The sequence below is a fragment of the Mytilus galloprovincialis genome, chromosome 7 (genome assembly GCF_965363235.1).
Source record: "Mytilus galloprovincialis chromosome 7, xbMytGall1.hap1.1, whole genome shotgun sequence".
NCBI lineage: Eukaryota > Metazoa > Mollusca > Bivalvia > Mytilida > Mytilidae > Mytilus > Mytilus galloprovincialis.
The window spans coordinates 34,213,200-34,240,673 of NC_134844.1; the positions used below are offsets into that span (position 1 = coordinate 34,213,200).

The 27,474-nt window shown below is 31.4% G+C and overlaps 1 protein-coding gene across 1 annotated transcript; it reads right to left on the reverse strand.

Annotated features, from left to right (window-relative positions):
- Positions 1-19,329: 19,329 nt before the first annotated feature.
- LOC143084186 (fibrinolytic enzyme, isozyme C-like) lies at positions 19,330-23,110 on the reverse strand. The gene is made up of 5 exons (XM_076260597.1): positions 22,935-23,110; positions 22,233-22,314; positions 21,011-21,188; positions 20,272-20,420; positions 19,330-19,629 (listed from the first exon to the last, which is right to left on the reverse strand). The coding sequence occupies exons 2-5, from the start codon at positions 22,266-22,268 to the stop codon at positions 19,330-19,332; spliced, it is 663 nt and encodes a 220-aa protein (XP_076116712.1). The 5' UTR covers positions 22,269-22,314; positions 22,935-23,110.
- Between the last annotated feature and the right edge of the window lie 4,364 nt (positions 23,111-27,474).

The window sequence follows — 27,474 nt, forward strand, 5'->3', positions numbered from 1 at the left end:
TTTAGCTCTTTTGTATAATTTCGGAGTTTAGTATGACGTTCAATATCACTGAACTAGAACACAGTTTTTTGATGGGCCAGCTGAAACACGTTCGATCTTTATTTAAGACCCTTTGGTAGATTTCGGCCGTTTTCCGCTCTCTGGTCGGATTGTTGTCGCTTTACTAAATACTAAATTTAGTCCTGGTATCTATGACGAGTTTATTTACAACCACTGGGTCGATGCCACTGCTGATGGAGATTTATTTCCCCGAGGGTATCACAAACCCAGTAGTCAGCACTTTTTGTGCTGACATGAATTGTCATTGATATGGTTATATTTATAAATTTACTGTTTACAAATTTTAGAATTTTTTGAAATACTAAGGCTTTTCTACCTCACGCATAGATTACCTTAGCTGTATTTAGCAAAACTTTTAGGAATTGTGGTCCTCAATGCTCTTCAACTTCGTACTTTATTTGGCCTTTTTAACTTTTTTGCTTTCGAGCGTCACTGATGAGTCTTTTGTAGACAAAACGCGCGTCTGGCGTATATACTAAATTTAGTCCTGGTATCTATGATGAGTTTATTTTACATATTCCCCATTTTCATTTTCAAATTTATGAACTGTATATTCATAATTAATAAGTTGAGTATTTGTCTTTATAATGTGATATATATTTTTATCAATAAAACGACTTCAAATATGTACTTCTATATATGATATTTCTTAAAACAAAAAGAAAAACATATAACATTAGAAACATTTAGAAAGTTGAATAGAAATATTTATTGAAATCACATAAAAGAAATATATAGCGAAAACCTACTTGAGCTTAAATGAGGGTGACCCCCCCCCCCCTGTGGTTATAGTAATTAACTTTGCTCAATGCTCGGAGCTCGAAACATGATATCCAGCATTTTGATTGGTTGATTTTCGAGTATGACAGGTTTAGTCTTTCAATGTCCATAAAATTCAACTAAAACTCAAATTCCTTTCTGTCATGTTTGTATCTACCTATTAACTAACTGTCTGCTTAATATTAGGCAGATTGAGAGATCAGGTAGGCTTTCATCAATGCCCTGTGCCCTTTGTCCTGAAATTTTGTCAATTTTTAGCTAAAAAGTGACAATCTACGTCTTCAAAAGACGCTCGAATCCAGTTAAAGTTACAGTTTTGATGTCGTTTTATTGATAAAAATTAGGGATGGCAACGCGTACTCGAGTACTCGGGTACTCGCTCGGAAGGCCGATTACTCGAGTACAGTTTTAGTACTCGGATACTCGTTTTGCCTGTTGAGATATTTCTCTTAACTTTTCAACTCCCTTTTCCGTTGAAATATACCTTTTGTAATACTAAATAAAATCAATTTACAACATAACTATGTTTATCCTGCGGCTACTATTTGTTCCAGTAGTACCAGCAACGTCCTTTCCTTCCAAATGAATGTTTTCTTGTGCACTTCTTGTAACAATCAATAGAAAGCCAAACAGTCTTTCGTCTGAAATTGTAGACCAGATCATATTTCTAAAATAGAATCAAATCAAAGGAGTGACCCTAAACAACTGATTAGAGACATTTTTAAAAGAGAGGGACGAAAGATACCAAAGGGACAGTCAAACTCATAAATCTAAAATAAACTGACAACGCCATGGCTAAAAATAAAAATAGGACAAACAGACAAACAATAGAATACATGACACAACATAGAAAACTAAAGAATAAACAACACGAACCCCACCAAAAACTAGGGGTGATCTCAGGTGCTCCGGAAGGGTAAGCACGGTGTTTATACACGGATCAACACTTTCATGGATTACAATTTAACTCATCACAAGCCGTAAAACTTACCTTTGTTTGTAAATCAAGTCTTCTATGTAAACGTGATTGGTATGAGATGTATATTTGCATAAATTTAATTATTCTCTATTTGAAACTTAACTATTATTGTTTAATTTACAATTTAAAGATAGGCAAAAGTATGAGAACGACACTTAAACCCAAAAATCAAAAAATAAACTGACAACGCCATGGCTAAAAAATAATAGAAAATAGGACAAACGATAACAAAAAAACAAAACACAAAAAAGGTTAGACTGAGCAACACAAAAATTTGAAGACCAATATTGTTGGTGACAACTTAATGGACAAGTCGTATTATAAAAAATACCAACTCCACAGGATCTGATGATACAAATGTAGTCTACTTTGTCAGACTTTATATGCAAATATTTTTGGTTTTATTTGAATTTCAAAGTGGTTCATGAACACGTTCACAAACAATAATTGCTATTATGATAGGTTATTTGTAAAAACGGCGGTCGGTAATTCATTGTTTGACACAGAAAACAGAGGAGCAAGCTTTGTTTGTAGTACGTTTGTCTTATGCTTATGTAAGGTAATAAAAAAAAAAAAAAAACACTGCATCCCAACTAAAATCTAAATTTTAAATAGATGTTTAAGATTTATCAGAGTATTCGCGAGTACTCGAATATCATGACCGAGTTGCCGAGTACTAAATTTCAGATCTTTTGACATCCCTTATAAAAGTCTATATTACATAAAGACAAATATGCAAATTACATAAGCAGTGATAAGGGTTTATATTTGAAGATGACATTATTGTGGGAAATCCTTTAAATACCATCTTTATATTTTCCATGTCTATGAACTCGACGAATTTTATGGACATTGAAAAAACAGGGGGGTCTCACTGTCATTTTAGCGGTCTCAGGTAAATTTTCGCTAAATATTTTGAATATCCAACTGGCACTTTGGGTCCTCCATTAACGTAGAAGACAGAAGTGTATCCAAATTCCTTTCTGTCAAGTTTGAATCTACTTATTAACTAACTGTCTGCGTTATATTAGCCAGCTTAAGAGATCAGGTGGGCTTTCATCAATGCCCTGTGCCTTTTGTCCTGAAATTTTGACAATTTTTAGCTAAAAAGTGACAATCTTAGCCCTCCGTAGGTTTTGTTTTTAAGAAATATTAGATATAAAATTACAGTTTTGATGTCGTTTTATTGATGAAAATCTATATGACATAAAGACACATATGCAAATTACATAAGCAGTGACAAGGATTTATAGTTTAGGACAACGAGAGTTTAATACAACTTGAAGGGGTCATAAAACGATTTCTTACGTATCTTTTCGCTCTTTCAAACTATGAAAATCATGCTTTTAATGATATTAAACATTAGATTTTTTTTATGATTTTCAACTAAATTTGAATATCGAACCGACTGCTAGCAGCCGGTTGGATATTGAATATCGAATATCGAATAACCAACCTGCTGCTCAATTCACATCCATCTTCCAAAGTGTGAAGAGATACTTGGTGAGTAATCAAAAACCATAAATACAACGAAAATAGGTAAATTTCATCCGGAAGCAGTGAGTCTAAAACCTATTTGTCGATAATGTATGCCTATATAAAAAGAAGATTGCTAAAAAATGGTTTTGCTGTCATTATTACACATCTATATATGTATTTTCAAACGGAGAAATGCAGTATTTGAGGGACACATTAGTTTAACTTTCTTACATACTTCAATGAATGAGTGGCTTCGCAAGTCATTATATAAGGAAAAGAACGGCTAGTCTGATCAATACAACACCGCAATACGGCCCACATATATCCTGGAAATCGATATTACCACTATTTATGTTGCTTTTGTTTCTCATGATTGTATACCTCATATTGATTCACAAGATAATTCTTTCGGCTCTCCGAATAACAGGCTCCTGACTTTACAAAAGCACATACATAATGTATGAAATATTCCATGATTAGTTCTTTTAGCTTATATGTGATACGAGTAAAAGGACTGTTACGGTTGTTGTTAGGAGTAAAAAGTAAAATAAAAAAATACCGAACTCTGAGGAAAAATTAAAACGGAAAGTCCCGAATCAAATAGAAAAATCAGAAGGTCAAATACATCAAACGAATGTTTAAATGCTCTTAAACATGTTTTATACGAATATCAACTATCAATGATGTCAACTCTCGTTCTCGAACGATGCTAAGGTATCCTATTATAACATTGGAACTGGATCAATAAGTGTATTTGAAATAACTGCAATTTCATGGTGTAGGTGTATTTTCACTTATATTAAAATATTTGCAAATTTCCCTAAAATTAAACACACATTTTCGGGTAGATTATTTGTAAACATAACACATAAGTTGCATATTTAGAACAATGTAGATTATCAAATATTTCCGGTCCATATTAAAACTAAACTGTATGTCTTGACCGGTATATCTTCTTGTGGTCTTCTATTTGAGAAAATTCTATACAGCATGTACAACGTGGGGTTAATATTCATATCTTATCATATTGTTCTAGTTATGAATACAAGTATGTAATTGCCAATGAACGTTATATCATCGAATCATTTTGCGATGCCAGGGCCGTAAATTGCCTGCCCTGTAAGGGGAGGCTGTTTATTATCGCCGAGCGGAGCGAGGCAAAATTTTTTTGGACCCATTCAATGCAGAAAAGGGTATTTTTTCGGGCCTTTTCCTTGTATGCAATGTACCTCCCAAGAATACACGACTTGTTAATTTTTTGTTACATTTCAATAAATATGCGCCTTGAATATATTAAAAATAGTTATAAACCAGAGTTAGATTACGTGTCCTGGTAGAGTAAGATTTGTTTTCGCTTTAACCTGCTTTATGACTCTTTACAAGCTATTTTTACTTAAGTTTAGGGAAAATTTTGCAGACTTAAAATGAAAGCCCCCTGAAGTTGGTCATTTTCTGTGATTTATCCGGCTTATTTGGCTGTCCAAATTGAACTAATTTTTACTTCGTTTCAAAGACACAATTTTCAAACCTTAAAATGAAAATGCATACTCAATAACTCATAATTTTATCTGTCAAGTTCAAATTATTAAAACGTAACAATGTTTGTATACACCAAAAAGGTTTATTCTGGCTTTGTCAAATGCTAAGGTGATTTTTTTCTGACTGGACGAATCCCATCTTTTTAGCACTTCTATGCATTCAATATTGCCAACATTGTCACTTCTATGTATGCAGATGCAATAGTATTTGGTGGGAAAATTTTATGTGTGCAAAGGAGTTGAGTTGGGTACCGACCGTTCAGATCCAAATATTGAACACACCTGCATGCCATTATGATTAACCACCTTGTTGTTTTAACTTACAACCAGTGCTATAAAAATAATGTATGATTTTAACCAATTTTGTCAGCCCGCAATAGGAGGCAACTGCCTACATGCCTCTATGTAATTTACGGCCCTGGATGCATACTTCGAAAATAGTCTGGAACTTAAGGAGAGACAAAACTCTTGTTTCTTTAGTTTTTGGTAAGAATTTGTTGATTCTGAAAATGAAATGCCTCCCCCTTTTTCCACAAAAGATAAAGATTTAGTTTATTGTTTCAATTGTTTGCATTCTTTCAAATTATAACAATTACATGATAGTTATAATCATTTTCAATATGCCACACACATTTTGTTGTACTGCAACTAACAACTAAATATACGCTTCATTTATAAATTTAATGTACTGGAATCACACACTACAAATGGTTAAAAACGATAGATTACTATCTTTATTTTAACTTTAATCGGGCCTTAAAGAGTGTCTTTGGCAACATTTTTGCATTTTAGCCAGTTTCGTGGGTTTTCTTAATTTACGATATTGATAAGTCACTTTAAAAAAAGATCAACTAAACAAATGTTGTTCAATCTTAAATATTTTGAGGCACATAAATACCCCTGTAAGGGGAGGCTGTTTATTATCGCCGAGCGGAGCGAGGCAAAATTTTTTTGGACCCATTCAATGCAGAAAAGGGTATTTTTTCGGGCCTTTTCCTTGTATGCAATGTACCTCCCAAGAATACACGACTTGTTAATTTTTTGTTACATTTCAATAAATATGCGCCTTGAATATATTAAAAATAGTTATAAACCAGAGTTAGATTACGTGTCCTGGTAGAGTAAGATTTGTTTTCGCTTTAACCTGCTTTATGACTCTTTACAAGCTATTTTTACTTAAGTTTAGGGAAAATTTTGCAGACTTAAAATGAAAGCCCCCTGAAGTTGGTCATTTTCTGTGATTTATCCGGCTTATTTGGCTGTCCAAATTGAACTAATTTTTACTTCGTTTCAAAGACACAATTTTCAAACCTTAAAATGAAAATGCATACTCAATAACTCATAATTTTATCTGTCAAGTTCAAATTATTAAAACGTAACAATGTTTGTATACACCAAAAAGGTTTATTCTGGCTTTGTCAAATGCTAAGGTGATTTTTTTCTGACTGGACGAATCCCATCTTTTTAGCACTTCTATGCATTCAATATTGCCAACATTGTCACTTCTATGTATGCAGATGCAATAGTATTTGGTGGGAAAATTTTATGTGTGCAAAGGAGTTGAGTTGGGTACCGACCGTTCAGATCCAAATATTGAACACACCTGCATGCCATTATGATTAACCACCTTGTTGTTTTAACTTACAACCAGTGCTATAAAAATAATGTATGATTTTAACCAATTTTGTCAGCCCGCAATAGGAGGCAACTGCCTACATGCCTCTATGTAATTTACGGCCCTGGATGCATACTTCGAAAATAGTCTGGAACTTAAGGAGAGACAAAACTCTTGTTTCTTTAGTTTTTGGTAAGAATTTGTTGATTCTGAAAATGAAATGCCTCCCCCTTTTTCCACAAAAGATAAAGATTTAGTTTATTGTTTCAATTGTTTGCATTCTTTCAAATTATAACAATTACATGATAGTTATAATCATTTTCAATATGCCACACACATTTTGTTGTACTGCAACTAACAACTAAATATACGCTTCATTTATAAATTTAATGTACTGGAATCACACACTACAAATGGTTAAAAACGATAGATTACTATCTTTATTTTAACTTTAATCGGGCCTTAAAGAGTGTCTTTGGCAACATTTTTGCATTTTAGCCAGTTTCGTGGGTTTTCTTAATTTACGATATTGATAAGTCACTTTAAAAAAAGATCAACTAAACAAATGTTGTTCAATCTTAAATATTTTCGAGGCACATAAATACTCATCAGAATGATGAAGATATAACTGTAATACCATCCCCGAATAAAACTTTTGATCTTAAAGTTGGGCAGTTTTCACGAAGGAAAATTACCACATTTTATCAACGAGAAGACATAATATGATTAAAAAAACCCAGTATTAGATTATTGTTTTGGCAAAAATATATTATTGTGATACTGCATGCGAATTTTAATGATCATATTCTAAATAGTTTTGACAAAAACTTAAAATTTAACATCACTTGTACTCTTTGTTATTACATTAGTTTCATATCCGTCAAAAGCTCGTTACTAGGTTGTTGTGCTCCAAAATAGATTTGATAGCTTCGATACCGCAACCATAATAGAAATACGGGTACAAGTTATTAAAGCAAGATATACCTGCCCATTTGGTTCCTTAAATGTCTCATTCCATGTTTATTCCTGTTTTTTTTCTGTTACTGTCTTTGAACTACATAAACAAGGTGTGTGTTTTCTTTCATGATGTTTGGTATTTCTTCTTAAATACTCTGCATTAACAAATATTTGATTTGATTACTTTGTCAGTATACATGTACGAAATGTATTTAGGTGTAATACCACCATTGATTTTCCCCTATTAGTCTTAGTTAAATTTGCACTTTTCAAAAAAATGTGTAGAATTTATCTTTGTTTCAAATAAAGAAATACGAGGCATGAGTAAAGTTTTATATTGATGTTATATTTGTTATTCTTATAGGATTTTGTCTAAAGCTTAGTCCGTTTCTGTGTGTAACATTTTAATGTTGTGTCGTTGTTCTCCTCTTATATTTAATGCATTCCCCTCGGTTTTAGTTTGTTACTTCGATTTTGTTTTTTGTCCAGGGATTTATGAGTTTTGAACAGCGGTATACTACTGTTGCCTTTATTTATCCTGTCCAGTACTATAGAAAAAAATTCACATAACATTTCATTGCATATAAGGAAAAAACCATCACTGGAAGTTAACCAATCAAATTTCTTCCCTTATTTTATCTGTGTACAAGGTTTAGTCCCCATGTAACCTCAAGATTACAAAATATTCTATAGAAATCCCAAATAAAAAAATGATGGTGCTTTGAAATACCTCAGTCATATGTTTATGACACAAAAATCTTTTACTGCAATAAAATGTAGGATTAATTGCCTACAACTGTCAAATTCAAGGGAATATTTTTTTTCGACCTATTTTCGTATACAACCGGATGTGACGTACCATGATTTGGTGGTATTACACCTTGATCAATAAGATAATCGATTAGAATAAAAACTTGAAGCATATTTAAAAAAACAACATGTCCTTGAAATTGGTAGTATTATATATCTTGTTTTTTCACTTTCACAGCATTAATGTTGTTTTACTTACGTAAAAAAGAAAAACGCTTAAGTCATTACTATATTTATTGTAGATTCCGATATATTGTTGCTATGGCAAATCATATAAAGAATTTTTCGGTTATTTAGCTATCTAAACTTTGATTAGTAAAAGAGATTTGAGCGTTATCCCCCCGCCCCTCCCCCCCAAAAAGTATAAAAGATGAACATAAATGTGAAATTTAAAAAAAATCGAGACTATTAGAAATGACCTTTATTTTGTTATTTTGAAAAAAATCTAGGAAAAATAGTAATTAAAGGTACCAGGATTATAAAAAAAATCTTGTCCGGGTGTGTTGAATTTATGGATACTTCATAAAAATGCCAAAAAACTCGTTTTGACATTGACATGAAAATAAAATGGCTGGTCACATAGGTGATCATTTAGTTGCAATACTCAAAGATGAAGACCCTAAAATATTTCTGAACGAACAACAGTGAGATAAAGGAAAACGATTCAAAGTTGTTGTAGTTGTATATAAATTATAGTAAAGTCATTTGTTGTGATTAAAATTGTTTTAGAGTTGTATCTCTTTGCTTGTTGTTATTGTAATTCACATAAGCAAGATTAAAATACCACATACTTTATGTATACTATACTTAGTTGTGAAGAGGTTTCATCCTCTGTTATTCATTGATAACCTTTACTACTTATACGAAAAAAACAATCATTCAAGTTGAACATACGTTTTATTACACCAACTTGTTTTTACATTTTCATGATATAATATATATGTTGTGTACAAGACGTAAGTTTGTACAAATTATAAGTTGTACAGGGTTTTTGTACAAGTTATAAGTGTTGTGCACCTTCCTGATTGCAACAGGTGATACAGGTTTATCTTATAAAATATACCAGTGTAATGTTTTAATTTAAAAAAAAAAACTTCAACCTAACATTTTGTGCTATACACTGGTCTTCAAACTGGAAATGAGGAAATAGTTTAAATTCTAATTTTATTTTTTTAATTATACCATATTCATATCCATATAAAATCTTTGTGTGGTCTTATAATGTTTTTGTATCAATGCTCAGTATTATACTGTATCATGAAGTTTTGAAAATATGACAGAAATATGCGACGCAAAAGACTACTTGCTTGCATCATCCATTTTTGTACAGCAGGTCATAAAATACTGATTACTTGAACAAAAAATCTGTACAAATTATAATTTGTACAACATTACAACTTGTACACAACATATATAAACTTTTACTTTGTAGCTTTACTTTGGCTTAAAAGTTACTGGAAAAACCATCAGCTGTGTGATCTATGCTTTTTCTTGCTGTCATTCACATCAGCTGTAAAGATTTTCACGTTTTTCAGTCATTGCAGTAAGTACTGGTTGTAAAGGATACCAACAATGAACAATATAGTTAATATAGATTATGTGGGTTTCATCAACTTCTGCACAGCAAACAACAAATAAACGTCCCAATACTACAATCGCACCTCAGTGTGAAAAAAACCCGCACTTCAACATCAACTATCGCATTTCAGCATGACCATAGCGGTTCGGACTTCCATCGCGGTTCAGAGTCTTATATATAAATGTATATGCTACAGGAAATTTCTGAATTTAGGCATATGGTAAAATGCCACAATATGTTAGGCATTTCAAATGAGTTAAAATTACCATTTGATTCAGGCATTTAATATAATGCCTAATACCAAATGACATAATTGTTTTTACAAAATGCATGATAAAAGATAATGAAATGTTCTAAAGATATGTACGATGGAAAATATTGAACAGAGCAGTTTATTGTAGAATCAAAACTTCCCATTTAAAGGTTTTGCTAATTATTGATTGATTTTACTATTTTTTATTATTTAAATATTCACACAAGCACTGAACTCAAGAAAAATATTTTATACCACGTGAAGGTTTCAGCTCTACACATTTGTCTTGATTATTATGCAATAGAAAACATTGATGTTACATTTCGTCTTCTTATAAGGAGTAAAAAAGCATTTAAAACCATGCTGAAACATCATGTATTCATATCTTTCAATACGTTTTATGATAAAAAAAAAAAAGGCGAAAAAACACGGGTTTTCACAAAAAGAAAAGAAGTTAAAATCTATACCGCTATAACTTTTATATACAATATCGATCCGAGTTAATTGAATAAGGCTGTGTCTTTCTATGTAGTGATGTAATACTATTGCTTCAGAAAAAGGAGAAGGTTTGGTACCATTCAAACGTTTAATCCCGCTGCAATTGTTTGAACCTGCCCTTAGTCAGGAATCTGATGTTCAGTGGTTGGCGTCTCTTATGGCTTTGTTCTGTTTTCTATTTTGTTGCATAAAGAGATATTTTTCATATTAGACTCCAAGAATGTGATATGAAATAGTGATTCAAGAACTGCCTTAATTTGATTGGCTTATCCAACATAGGGAGGCGAATATACGACAATTCCGTTGACTATTCGTGAAGTCATCGATGACTTTCAAAGGTTTAAAGGATGTCCACGGCACCGGACATATGTGATGTCTTCAATAATATACAAAACTCCATATCTAATTCAATTACAGACTAATCTAATAAATTTTCTCAAGTAAACTATTTTTGTGTAATATGTTGAAGTTAATAATTATTATTATAACGATTTTTCAAATGAAAATATTCTAATTGTGAAAGTTGATTGAATTCTGAATCGTATGCAAAATCTTAAAATGTCTGATACAAAAGTTTGACTCCGGAACAGGACATAAGACGTCATACAGGTATGTGCAAAAGACAAGACCATTGATTCTCGGAAAGTTTAATTTAACGCAATGAGAGTGTTGACCATAAGAGAAATATGTTTAATATGTTTCCCTCAGTTATAGTTTGTTAACCGGATTTGTTTTTTTTCTTAATCAATTTATGAATTTCGAACAGCGGTATACTACTGTTGCCTTTATTTAACAACTCTTGAGAATTGGGTATCACTTTATATAAACTTTCGATATTTAATATAAATAGTAGTAATAAACTTGCTGAGTCCCGGTTTTTATTATATTGAACCCGAGTTGATACTAAGCGATATCCAATTCTCACTCGAAACCTATAAATAACTTATGGCAGATTCCTAATCTATGGTAAACATGACGTTACAAACGTCAAACAAATCAAATCTATGGCTGATTTTTTTCTTCTCCAAATCTATGGCGGATCTTTCTCATAACTTCACAATTGAATAGCGCCACATTACATCTTCGACGCCGCTCAAGATGGCGGAACCTTTAGATTTGAACACCATTCCAGATGAAGGTATTTCCCTCGACAACAATTTGCGGGTGGTTCAAAGTAAGATGTGACCTATAAAAAGTGCTGTACCGGCCGAAGCCCGCGATAAATACGGGCACCGCTGTTTTCAGTACCGGATATTTTAGAAAAGGAGTTATAAAGAATATTTGCGACTGGGGAAGTTTAATAAGTGATATATCAAATAACCAGATACCAACTTGCTTTGAATTGCAATCAAATAAAAATTTTAGTATTAACTGTACCATGCACAGATAAAAAAAATGTTTTTTTTACGGGGCGCATCATTTTAAATTTTAAGTATGTATTAAATTATATGAATTCATCATTTACGAAATGTTTTTGTTGACCATTATGAAATGGTTATTCACATTAATTCTCCCGTTGTCGTATATTTCCAATTGTTCAAGACAAGTCATGGGTCATATACATGTACTGCATTGTTTTGCACAAAATTTTTCATAGATTACGAAACAACAAAAACGCGAAAAAGATTAAGAAATTACAAAACTTGCCATAGATAAGGATTGTAAAAAATCTGCCATAGATTTGGAATGGCATGACGTCACATTTGTCATAGATTAGGAATCTGCCATAGATTTGGAACCTACCCAAGATTTGAGTCCAACATATTTACTATCAATTTTATATTAAGTAAATAGAATTATGTTTATTTTCTGTTGGATATATCACGTATACACATTACATGTAAACAAATACATTTTGTTAATATTTGTATATAGATATAGGAAGATGTGGTGTGAGTGGCAATGAGACAACTCTCTATCCAAATAACAATGAAAAAGTAAACCATTATAGGTCAATGTACGGCCTTCAACACGGAGCCTTGGCTCACACCGAATAACAAGCTATAAAGGATCCCAAAATTACTAGTGTAAAACAATTCAAACGGGAAAACCAACGGTCTAATCTATATAAAAAAACGAGAAACGAGAAACATGTATAAATTACATAAACAAACGACAACTACTGTACATCAGATTCCTGACTTTTTCTGAAACAATAGCATAACATCACAACATAGAAAAACACACCATAAAATATCAATTGGCAGGCATAATCTTGAAGTTTATACAAATTTAGTAAGAAGAAGCGAAAATTTACATAAAATAACAAAAAAGCATTATAAACAGTATCAACAGGTTGAATTAACAAGAAAATACGATTTGAGAGTACTCGCAGTTACTGACAGCTAGTTAAAAGCCAAAAACAATTAATGATAAAAAATCATGCATCAGAGACTAAAATTAACTAAAACACATCCCAGGGATTTAGTATTTTAACGTCATGAACAGTCAGAGAAGACATGACTTGTGCAATGCCAAAAATACATATGATTATTTCCAAAATTTTATGATATGGAAAAGAAATTTAGATGACATCCTTTATATAGAAAAATAGCTTAAACAGTTTTGATATATTGCTGTGAAAGTTATCATTGGAGTTTTTCTACGGTGTTATTGTTGATTGTGTTATACAAAAAGAGAGTACAATCTATTTTTAAATCTGACAACGTATAAAAATGGACCGAGACATTGTCTTGATTTATAAAATTTATGTCACAGCGAACCTAATTAGGACTGTATACGTTTGTTTCTCATTGTGATACATGTCATGGTGTTGTAAAAGCTACAAAGAACACGAATGAATTGTTATATTAAAAGCACATCTATTTAAGCAATTACATTAACGTTTAATGATTTTGGGTTTACAAGTATGTTTGTAATTTTGTACCAGTTTTCAAAAGTTATATAACAAAGTATCACACCATAAATCAATACTTGAATTGAACGGCATTTGATTAAAACACATAGTTATATTGTTTGATGGATTTCTGCTGTGCTGTATCCTTTAACAAAAAGGCTTCACATACCATTGTATACCATCGGATATATGTTTTTGTAATTTCTTAAAGTTATATTTTACCAAAAACGATAAAAAAAGGATTTTACTGAATTTACCACAGGCACACTATAAAATGATTTACTGACTCATTAGACCAAAAAAAACCCACATTTTTTTTTATCAATTTTGAGAAACAGTCGAAATTTACAATTCAGGGTTTCTGTCAAAATTTTACAAAACATTCATGTAAGTTAATTATATTAACCTTTCAGAATATCTCAATCGTCGTACTATAGATGCGATAGATACAAAAAGGTACAATCAAACTAATTAGTGGTAAATAAACTGACATCGCTATCACGGAAAAGAGAATAAGATAAAGACAAAAACAACAGTAAACAAAATAAAACAAAACATAGGGATTACAAGACTGAGCAACACGAACTTCGGGTGTGTTATCAGGTGCTTCGAAATGGTAAGCAGATCATGCTTGCGTATGTTCACCTACAGATTACATCAATGTACTTTAATGAGTTAAATTATGTATCCATATGTAAATATATCATTAAAAAAAAATAAGAAAACGCTTCCTTGTAATGTTTTCCAACATACAACATTTCACAAGGTGTCACCTGAATTTCTACAAATATTTAAAAAATATACATGTACAAATATTGACAAAATGTATTCGTAAAGAGTAATATGCATATTAAGAGATTTGTTCTACAGAAAATTCATCATCATTTAATTTTATTTTAAATGAATTTGATTGTGAATACGCTCAAAACCCTAGCTGAACATAAACTAAAAACTCTTAAGATGCATCTAATAATTCGTGTAAAAAAACAAACATTAAATCCAAGAGATAATTGTATACCCTTTTTCATTTCAAAGAAATGTTAACAACAGGATTTCAATTTTATTTTCAAATACAATTTCAATGTCATTACACATGTTCAGTGCTTTTGGCGATTGAGGCCACTACAGCTGGCCAAGGACCCCCCCCCCCCCAAAAAAAAGGCCAATGCAAAAATATTCACGTTTTTTTTTTTAAATATCTTTATCAATTAATTACAGTGTTAACATTGTTTTTCATTTCGCAAGAGCTTATCATATTTTTACCTTGAAATGGAACTATCCAAATCAGACTAACCCTTTATAAACTGCAATATCAAATGACTTGGTGCTGTTTCCAGATGTCTTCTACATTTTCTGGTGATATTTTTACCCTTTCTTGTCACTATAAAGTGCCTACAATCTATATTTAGACGCAAAATATACATAGTAATTGGAAAGGTACTACCATTGCATAATTGATATACAAACAAAGGTTTTATTTAAAAAGTTAATTTTATTTCAATGAATATAAATGAAAATGATACACCTATCTTTAACCCGACTGTCCGATCGTGCGAAGATATAAAACTTGAACAATTACTTTTCACCCTTCCATAATTCATATGCCTGGTTCGAGTTGAAAAAATGACATGTAACAAAGTATAAGAATCGTGGGTAAACGGTAAGTTGATGTGTACATGAAGGCTACATTTGACAGGAAATGACATGGATGGACTTTGTGTTAATCTAATTGTTGCCCAAACCTGAAACAATACAACCGTCTGCTTAAAAAATGTTTATAAAATGAAAGTGACTGTCTTCAGCCTGAAATATATGCCAAACTGAACGTTTCCGCATGTTTATGGTGAATAAATAAAACTGCGTCTTCAAACGACTGTTTACTTTAAATTTGTGTTTATCATGACTGTCAATCTAAAAACATCCTATATTGGCTTGATCAAAAGCCAGCTTTTACGGTAAAAAATAAATAAAGGCCGAGTTATTCTGTATTTGCCGAGTTGATTATTTTATATTGCACTAGAACACACCCGTGATATTAAGTATATAACTATGCGCAAGCCTTATTTAAGTATTGGTATTGTCATCTGATAAAGTCATGCCGATTATAAGATACACAATTTTCTCTGCTTTCAAAATCATTCTGTTTGAACTCGTCGCTGGAACTTATCAATTATTGGTAATATTAATTATTTAGAAAACTAAAGGTCCTGGAATGGAGTATTTTTTTAATCAACAGCATTGTCCTATATATTAGTTATAAATAAAGTTGAATTCTTTTATTCGCTGTTTTACGTCATGCTCCCTAACAAATTAAAAACTGTACCTATATGCCTTATTTTAAGTCTAGATTTTTAGAATTTGTATTCTTAGAAAGTCTTACTGATTGAAATACTACAATAGGGAACAATTTGACAATGATTGAATTTAGTAGTGTCAACCTTGTGATTATGACCCGTGTATATAGCAAAATCCTAATTACACCATTTGGTGGTGCGCCTGTCAGATGCGGAACGTACATATAAGGTAATAGGTAACAGATGCATATACTATTGGTATCGGTATAGGATTCGAACTGGAACTTGTTAATTATTGGCAATATTAATTATGCGGAAAACAAAAAGGTCTGGAGTGGTGTAATTTTTAATCTACACCATTGTCCTATATAAGCTATATAGAAAGTTGAATTCTTTGATTTGTCGTTTTTACCCGATGACGGCTGACAACTTGAACCTCGTTATTTTAGTATTATAGATAGGAAGTTTTCATTGTACTAAGTCGTATAACAGAGTAGTTTACTTAAATAATAATAACTCCACATAAAAAGCTTAATTTTGCAAGCCTTTGTATATTTGGCTGACTTTATACAGGATCTTCTTACATTGTATGATGAAAAGTAAGAAGTTAGTAATATCCTTTATCTTTACTTTCCGCTATAAAGGTGATATTCTCTCACTAAATAATTCAAAATGTGGTGACTAGTTCCTCAGTCATAATAACCTTCCATCATTACCGAACTGAACAAAGAAATAACACGACGGGTGCCGTATACGGTGCAGGAAATGCTTACCTTTCCGGAGCACCTGATTTCACTCCCGATTTTTAGTGGAGTTCGTGATGTTTCTTATTTATCATTTATAACCGTTGAGGTAAATGTCCTTTGTTTTTTTTTAGTCTTTGATTACTCCTTGGTTTTGATTCTTATTGTCTTGAACGCATCTATCCAATCGAACTAGGGATAAAGGATACAACAGATACACTTACTTCTGCCTCATAACTTGACTTACATCTAGAAATTGCTAATGAGGGTCGGTTGAAAACAAAACTTTAAGACAAAGGAGATAATTTCAGCTTTCCAATTGTGAACTATTCATTTATATATAGCAACATAACAGCAGCGCCTGCATACGGAGTATATATCTCCAATTTGATACAATATATCCGCGCATATATTTCCTAACATAATTTCCTTGATAGAGGGTTGCTGATTACAATGAAGTGATAAACCAAGAGTTCCTAATGGTGAAGTTGAAATCATCTCTGCGTACATTTTACATACGCCATCACGGTTGGTTGACCGTTTCACAGATAATATGCAATATGTTTCTTACGTCGTAAGTACATTTTACTCCCCTTTTCGTGAGTGTGACCTACCGAATTAGACTATTTACCATGTTTGTAATAACATGAGCAACACGACGGGTGCACTATGTGGAGCAGGATCTGCCAACCCGTCCGGAGCACCCCCAGTTTTTGGTGAGTTTCGTGTGTCTCAGTCTTTAATTGTCTCTTTTGTTTCTTGTGTATAGTTGGTTTTCTGTTTGTCTTTTTCATTTTTAGCCATGGCGTTGTCAGTTTATTTTTGATTAATGAGTTTTACTTTTCCTCTGGTATCTTTTGCGTCTTTTTTACAAAACAAAAAAGAAGAAAATAATAGAATTCTTCTCAAAGCAATACACGGATGAATGCATATTCTCTAGGGCGATGTTCATTATATATTGATACTAGAAAAACTAAATATCTGTGAGACTGCAAACATCTTTTTTCATCTTTTTCATCTTGCAGCAATAGTATTATAATACGATGCAACAATTATGATGACGAATTTCTTAAACTGTTCTAGAACACTCTCAGTGAATTTCAATTTGTTCATAAGTTCGACGAAGCAAAGAACGGGTTTTGTAATCTGTAATGTTTAACTGTCGAATTCGAGACAAACAAAAAATCGAAAAGACACATGCTATTTCAATTTGTTCATAAGTTCGACGAAGCAAAGAACGGGTTTTGTAATCTGTAATGTTTAACTGTCGAATTCGAGACAAACAAAAAATCGAAAAGACACATGCTTTGTATTACACCTGATAACTTTAAATGGAAACTTCTAAATTATCGGCAGTTTTCTTTGATCTATAAGCTCAGCAGTGAAGAGATGTAAATCCACAACCTTTCCCCTTTCTACTCATATATTTGACTTTTCATAGCTTTATCATATTGTCAAGTTCATGTCCTCAACAACTATTAAAAAATAATTGAAATTTTATAAAACTGTAACAGAAAGTTTAACATTATACATGTAAAAGAATTATAAAAAGAAAAATGGATGTCAGCGGGCAAATTCTTTTAAGGAATTTAAATGAATAAAAGCAGAGAATTCCGAAAATCTGACCAAAATTCTAAAACATGACAAGCAAGCTTCCTTAATCCCAGTTTTCTATTAAGAGGCTGTCCAAGTAAATATCAGACATATCCTATGATATGGCATGGGTGCCACAACATAATTTTTTCCCACTCAATTTTTGGTTCCAATGCAATGTTTATATCATACAAAGGATATATATGTCAAAGATATTTTTTAATCAACAGTAGATGGCTAAGAAAATGATTTTAAATTTCACTAATAATGCAACAAAATTTTGTACAAAATGAAGAGTTATCTCCCCTTTTCAATGAATTTTCAGTGCTTTTTATGTATTTTTTTTCTCTTTATTTGTTGCAGTTAATACAAAAACAAAATTCAACTTTGAGAAAGAATGAATTTGTGATATGAAATATATAGTTGAAAAAATATTGAAATCAAAATGTCATGTGCCATCCATCCACTGCCTGGTTTTTCCGTGGAAACCCTCTTAAATAAAATAAATCAATAACACATTTTGCTTTAAACTAAGTATTCCTTTGGTATATGTACAAAAGGGTGCCTCTCTACTTATTATTATTTTTGCTGTTTTGATATTATCGCAAATTTCAAAAGACGACAAGGCTACAGAAGGGATCATCAACCTTAAGCAATAATATTGAAAACAAAAGTTTTGTTTACGTATCTGTAGGAACTTTTAACTCATTTTTATTGCCACTGATGGATTTACATTGTGCACAACAAACATCCCCACACATAACGTATTGATAGTTATGTTTTCTGCTTGTATACAAAAAGACGCTTTGCCAATGACCTATCAGAAATATGAGCAAGCATTTCATGTGATTGTCCCCTCGTATTCGTTGTTATCGCTACGTAAAAGGACAGAGAAATACGGCCGTTAGTTTTCTCGTATGAATCATTTTACATTGTAATTTCGGGTCATTTTATAGCTGACTATGCGGAATTGGCTTTGCTAGTTGCTGAAGGCCGTACGGTGACCTGTACTTGTTGATTTCTGCGTCATTTTGGTCTCTTTTGGTGAGGTGTCTCATTGGAAATCATACCCCATCTTCTTATTATTATATTTGAGTTTTGGTTAAGGGATCTTCATCGTACTGTAAACAGGTTTATTTGGTCGCTTTTATATTTTGCTTTATGCTTGATATATTCCCACCTTCATGTCTAACGGACTCAAAAATGTGTAGGAAAAATGATGAAAGGATTAAAAAATGTCAATAAAAACAACTAGTGATAAAATACTGGATAACTTTATTGATTATCAATTTTTCTAATTTCTTTTATTTTTCTTGCCTTTCTTGTTATGTTTGTTTTTCTTGTTCTTCCTTTTCTTCTTGTTTTTCCTGTTTTTCTTGTTTTTCTTGTTTTGCTCATCTTTTGTGTCAACAGGGTCATCTTTTTTTTCAGGAATCATAATCATCTTATTGCTAATCCAATCTAAGAAAGCAGATACTTTTGTGTAAACTCCTGGATCACTTCCATCACAGTTGTCAGGACCAAACGATGTCAACCCAACAAGTTTGGTATTCCCATCAGTAGCTTTACAACTCATTGGTCCACCGCTATCTCCCTGAATATAATATACAAAATTAAAGATTGTATAACATAAACCTTAACTTAATGTGTTCGCGTTTAATTTTTTGTTCACATATGCAGATATGCCTTCAGAAATCTAGAATTTAATTATGAACGCGTACTTTACTTAATTTTTGTTACGAGCTCCAATGTAAACAATGCAAAGACTGAAAATTGTTCATTCAATTCTTTGAATGTTCAATTTTGTAAATATTTACAATTAGTCAAAAAGTTTAAAGTGTTTTGATTAATGCTATTGTCTTTTCCTTTCATTAAATGTTGAAGTATTATACAATATAATTTCTATTTTCACAATCGAACATTAAACAAATCCCTGACTTCAAAACAATATTGCCTAACCGATAGGTAACTTGAAATTTTAAAATTGCTATCGCAACGAAATCGGACATTATTCTACCCATTGTTGAGGCAATGCACACCTAAAAAGGTTGTCTCTCTGCTTTAAAAGGAATTTGCTAAGTAATTGTCAGTAGTTGTTATTAGAAATAATTTTGATTCAACTATTGTTTGTTTTTTTGTCCATTGCTATGTCAGTTTCTGATTTCAAATATGACATGAAAGGTTCAGTATATACCACTCTACTATTCGAGAACAAAAAGAATAAGGCTGAACATACATCACAAACATCTGTTCCGTTTTCATGAAGACAAATCTTTTTACTATCAATATTAATGATGTGATGTGGTGGTAAGTAGAATGTTGAACAGTATTCTTGAGAGACAACAGCTAAATGTGCTACTTGTAGACGATCAGGATATGAATCACCTGCAAAATACCAATATAAAGTGTTATTGTTAGAAAACAGAGGTTCAACAATGATTGCCTTCGTAATATATTATGTTCCCATAATTGCTAAAAATTATATTATCATTGTTTGTTTTTGTTTTTGCTGAAATTACTTTTAAATGTTTTAATTTCTTTTTAGACTCCTTTCTAGAAAGGTGTAAGCATAAGTTTACACACCCCGAACTATTTTTTTTTATCTATTTTATTTACCAAAACAGTTGTAAAGATAGAACATTCACCATGGCGTTTGATGTTTATCTTCAGCAATTGAGTTTTGAATTGATGAAGAATGCTTTAAATTTACTGTACAGGGCCATTCGAATTCGTAGAACTAATTTATTGTTCCCGATCTACTAAGTGAACTATCATTTGTCTACTCACTAACTGAAATAATTATTAGAAACAGGCATGTTGCTCATTGTTGAAGGCCGTACGGTTACCTAATGTTGTTAATGTTTGTGTCATTTTGGTCTTTTGTGGATAGCTGTCTCATTAGCAATCATACCACATCTTCTTTTTATATGGCTTATTGAGGTGAAATACTCTTTCTTGATATAAAATAAACAAACCTCCTACTTTATCAGTATTTCCCCAACCTGACACTTTACAATCATCTCCTACAAAATCATTGCTTTGACTGTCATCCAAGGTGATTTTGTTGATGGTAGACCCAAATGTGAGCGGTGTGGCTAGTTCCAACAACATAAGGTCATTGTCATTTTCTAATGGTTTCTTGTAGTCTTCGTGCTGAAAATAAGATTAATAAATTTTTCAATGATTGGCTTGTTTGTTTTCCTGTCTTGTCTGTCGTTCTGTCAAAGTATATTACTTTGTATCATGTTGCATCATATGTAGATATAGCATATGAACATTCCAATAAATATAAAAAAAACTCTCATTTATGTACATGCAGGTATTTTAAAAATCAGTATATAAGTATTTATGTATGAAACTATACAATTTTGTAAGTAACTGTAGTAACAAATATCGAATATAAATCCATAAATAGGTAGACGTGAACAAAATGTAAAAACAATCAAAACAATAAAACAGACCTTGTGTGTACAAACATGAGAAGCACGACAAAAAGTGAAATAACAATAATACCGAATTCCACAGAAAGTTCTAAACGGAAAGAACATAATCAAATAGCAAAATCAAAAGCTTTTTCAGATCAAACGAATGTATAACAAATGTCATATTCCTGACTTGTGTCTGCTCACCCTTCCATAGCTCCTGTGATCATCCCCTGTAATTGTGTTTTGTTAACATGTACTTTGATTTCCATCTTTCGTTTAATTGCTATCTTTGACACTCAGTTGGAATGATTTTCAAATCAAAATTATACAACTCTCCGACATTGATAATTTTTATTGAGATTTTGAGCTGCACATTGGATATGATATTAATATTATTTACGTTATACTTTTTGCAAGTTCTGATTTAAAACTGATTGTATATTGTAACTTTGTTTCGAATATTTTAGAGGAAATCTAATTTTACAAGATCTTTTTTTCTTTACATGTATGATTTTCATTTCCACATTCTTTTAATAAAGACAATAAAATTGAGAATGGAAATGGGGGATGTGTCAAAGCGACAACAACCCGACAATAGAACAGACAACATCAGAAAGTCACCAACAGGTCTTTAATGCAGCAGAAATTTCCGCACCTAGAGGCGTCCTTAAGCTGGCCCCTAAAACTATATATACTAGTTCAGTGACAATGAACACCTTACTAAACTTCCTACATATATGTATGACGATCGTCAACAACTAAAACTGCATACCACTACAATCTGTTTCACAGATCTGAAAACTGTCATCTGACTCAAAAAAGAACTACCTGCTGCTACTCTATAGTTGCTTGCTCTAAAACGAAAAATATAAAAAAAGGTTAAAAGTTCTATTGATTATTTGTTTTTTGACTAACTACAATTGTATTTTCCCGCATTTCGTGTAGCGGGTAAATATTGAATTAACAGTACAGGTTGTATGAACATATGATAGGGTCACTTATAGTGACCAATGATTGAATTTTCTGGTAATTAAGCATAGGGTCACTTTTTTGCTGTTGTGCAACGAATAAACACTTAACATACATTTTTGATGCAGATACGTTGATATTTTCATGATTACATTTTGATTTGCAAAAACACACAATGGTGTCGATCAGAGCACCTGACCCTAGCTTGAGACGGGATTGAACATTCAGCATCCTCTGACACTGGTTTCTTTTTTTTCTGTTAGATAAATATGATAGATTAATATATGCAAATTACGTTTCTCAAGGAAATGGCCCCATAGGGCACGAGCTACATCAATCGTTAAGTAAATCCGGATCTTTAACATGATTTTACAATTTTGATAAATACAAATGTAGTATGTTTATCTTCAAAATATCATAGTCATGTACAATTTTACACATACTCTTCTGATTGTCAATTAAAGTTTTTTATTGAAAACTAAAATATGTCAGTAAAAATGCTTACGTTAAGTGGTTTTCAAAACAATGAGCAACTGATAGAATCCATCTTTCATTTATAATTGTCCCACCGCAAACATGTACCCAATCTGCACCGTTCTCATTTCTCTGAAGAGAGATTTGCCATGGACAATCTGTTATGTCGGCATTTTCACCATTAACAATCTTGGTAACAGCTGCTCTAGTAACCTGAAAAAGAGGGACGGAAGATACCAGAGGGACAGTTAAACTCATAAATCGAAAATAAACTGACAACGACATGGATAAAAATGAAAAACAATAAACAGACAATCGTACACATGACACACAAACTAAAGTATAAGCAACACGAACCCTAAACCCCTGAACCCCTGAAAAGGATGTTGCATAAAACGAAAGTTCATTTTATTAAAAAAACGAATTTAAAGTTTTTTTTTATCTTTTTTATACATTTGTTGTATATCAAATATCACTCCCACTGCTAGACCAATTCCATAACGATGATAAAACAATCTTATTCACTTATAACAGATACACAACAAAAAGTATTTCAAATTAAAAGAACTAATTTATTAATGTGTGTTCTTTTCTTTTTCATTATTATTTGGTATTCTCGAAATGCGAAAACATGAAAAAATTAACGATATAATGGTAGACTAGTATAATATCATGTGAGTCTACAACTTTGTACATTCATCAGTTTGTAGGGGAAAAAATAACAATAGTCAAATATTGCTCAAAATAGAATCCAAAGAAAAATATATTAAAAAAAGAAATGAATGCACATGCAGTAAATAAGAGCTTGTTGATCGGAAAAACAAAACATAAATAATTTAATGAGGTAATCGTGAAGAATTAAAACTAAAGTTATTATATCAGACGAAACCTGTGCCATGCACCAAGAAAATCGTGTTATGAAATGATGTAATGTGATATTTTAATAATTTAAATGATAAATAAAAAATACATACTGCAGCCATGAAGATTACTACAAACATGTAAAATAGTATTTGTATTAGTATTATGACCTATTATCATATTCATGGTTTTAATTCTTGTCATTTTATCATTTGTCTTATTCTTATAACATAATATATTTTTTTTAATTTGTTGTTGCAGCTATTGTCTAATAATGGTTTAATTTTGACAAATAATGTGCGAAAGATACCAGAGGGACAGTCAAACTTATAGATCGAAAATAAAATGATAACGCCATGTTCAATTATATTTACAATATTTCGAATATACAACTAATGTTATTTAGATAAAATATCTTTTTAGGTGACATAACAAATTTGTTGTAAAGTATTTGTAGGAAGCTGTACAGATCTTTAATACTATTTGTTCGATAAACTTACCGGTAAATCCACATAAGACATTTCGATGCATCTTTAAATGTTGTGCACACAATCAACGATTGCTGAAATGTAGATAAATAAAGTTAACAAAATAATATTAACTCAAATATGTATGAAACTTCAGTAATCAATAAATTGTTTAGTTAATCATTATAATGCAGTAATTTATGCTTTTGACAAACATACATCGGTTACAGGAGAGAAGTGACTTACTCAACAATTTTAAAAACGCAAAGACAGCACCATGACAATAAAGACGAATAAGAATAAAAAATATGTAAAACAACCATACCAAAACATTAAACAGAAAACTAATGACTGGACAAAATGAATCTGACAAACATCCAGGCTAACTCAGGAATGTATAGCAGTTTCCTGCTCCCTAAGAAGGTACCTGCTATATGAAATTGGTATGTGCGACTCACGTTTTATTTGCACAAGCCTCATACGTTGCACTCAAATGTATACTGTAGGAAGGCGACATTCAATACGGAGAGCATTATAATTTAAAGATAATTTAGATAATTTTTTCTATCTTTAAGTAGTTGCCTCCTAACAATGGAATTATGATATCACCCTTAGCTTTGGAGTTAAGAAACCAAAATGCTACCAATGAGACAATCAAACTAAAATCGAATAAAAAGTAAAGAATAAAGATCAATTTCAAACGAATATGTTTAACATTTGACAACCTTTTAATTTTAAAATTACGAACCTGTATTAATGTGCAATTGTTTGTCGTTCTATATTCTCTTCTCTGCGTATATGATCAAATAAATTATTATATTTATACATGTATATAGATTCATGTTGTGCGTGGTATGTTGTTGAAGCTGTTACATCTTGTTTCGAACATAAAACGTAATAATATTTCGATAAGAATGTACTTATTGACACTGGTCAAGGAAGCTTATAGTTTTGGCTGTATTTGTGTTGCTGAGTTGTGTAGAAAATAATAAAAAATCAAATCTTTATCAAAATGCATTCGTAGAAAAAACCCACAAAACCATAGTAATACAGATAAAAAAATAAAACAACATAAAATTTAACAGGAAAAAAATAATGAACCAAAAAGATACGCAGAATTTTGAAAGAAATGCAGAAACGGGATGAAAAATAGTTTACAAATGTTCAAATCTCTAAACTTATAAAAATGTAACACACCAAGGCGTTAAAATTCCCAAAAACTGATGGAGTTGCATCATGACCCCCCTTTCCCACACAAAAAAAGGAGCGAGACAAGATAGATTGACAGAGTAAGCATCTCCCGTTAAACATAGACATTTAGTAAAAGTATTACAATTCGGAATAAGACACACAGTAAATTATACAAATCATACTCAATATATATCAGCAGCCTATATCACAAATTATTATAATATTACTTCTAGTTATGGTGTCCTGATAGTATGAACATGAATAAGTGTAAACAATACGTTTAATTAAGATTTGATTACTTCTGACAATGAGGCAGATGACATGTCTTATTTTGAGACATTGAAATTTTGCTTAATCTTCTTGTCTGATGTTGTTGATGAGTTTTTTTTGTATCAAAGAGCTCAGGTATTTCAACCAGTTGAGCATGTTCTCTGATACGTTTTTGTATAAAAAAACTCGGATATTTAAACAAGTTGAGCAGTTCTCTCTCATGAATACCAATGAAAATGATTGATGTCATTCTTTGTCTTTTGATGACTTATTTTCTCCCTTTTGGTTTAAGATTCAGACCTATTATTCTCGGACACAATCATCAATTATACCGGTTCATGTTTGTAAAAGTATATGATTAATTATATTTTATGTTTGTGTATACGAGAATCTGTCTTATTTGATAAAAAAAAAAAAATCATTGAATGTTAATATTTATCTTTTACTTATTTATTGGCTTTATAATAAAACTCAGAGTTCTATATTTTTCGATATATTTCAAATTTACTGAATTTGTTCAGGTACAATTTAACTTAACACCCTACTGGTACAACTTATTGACATTTTAGTTGCAGACGTTCATTAACCTAATGCATACATCATTGCACTGTTATACATGTACTTAAAAATATCTGTTTTAATATTAATATAACAATAAAAATGCGAAAATGTTTCCTAACAGTACATTTCTACATACAAGATGTTGCATTTGTTTTATCCATATAAAAATTTTTCTGGTATAATATGTAAGAATTATGAAAAATCTATTTGAATAATTCATCTATATGTTTTCTTAATTGGACGCAGTGAACTGAATTAAGAAAACAATTCAATCCTTTTCATCGAGAATCCCCCTATAAACAAAGCTTCGTGCTGAGAAAGTAATGTGTTATCCTTCTGAAACGTACATACCAGTATTTTCTATTAAAATTTCCAACGGTGTACTCAATTTATTTGAAAGACGGACAGTTTGTCTCCTCATCGTTCAGTATTTTTGCGATTTTACTTTTAAGGTCTGACAAAAATCTAATTTAGTTTCTGTTATTTATGTATTTCAGAAGTTCCCGTTTTTCACAAAGAATACATATCTTTGAAAAATCTGAAGGCTGATTTTGTTTGAAATTTAGAACGAAATGTGTCGGATCTATGTTAGCAACACGTGAACACAAGATCTGTTATTGTAAATCAGATTGTAGAGTTCTGTAATTATAATTAAGGCTTAATCGAGCATTTCTAACTATGTTTTGAACCTTAACATCATAGTCATGATTTAATTTGTCTTCTATTTCAATTTACTCAAGAATCACTTCTTTATTTCAATATTTTTTTTAAAGTGACTGAAATAAAAAAAAAATGGACATTTTAAGTATTCTCCTTTTAATGGTTTTGTGAAATTTTAGTATGCAGTTATAAACGTTCAATTATTAACTAGATGGTTTTCCAATTCCAGAACTACCTTCATTTTCCCCTTGACTGAAAAACTAATTTCAGTTTTTTAACACGTTAAATTAAATTATATTGTTTTACATATAATAAGCATGCATTTTGTATAATTGCGTTATAGTGCACCATTATTATTTGATGTATATATAATTTTAGATATTTAGATGAAACAAATTTGTCCCCTATTTATTTGACTAAGGCCGTGTTCACACCAAACGCCGTGTAGAGTAAACATGTTTACAATTAGTTTAGTGTAGTGTACACTGGTTTCACATTACATTTGTTCACATCTATACACCTTGTTTAGTTACCTGTACATAAGATGTGTTCCCACTTGTA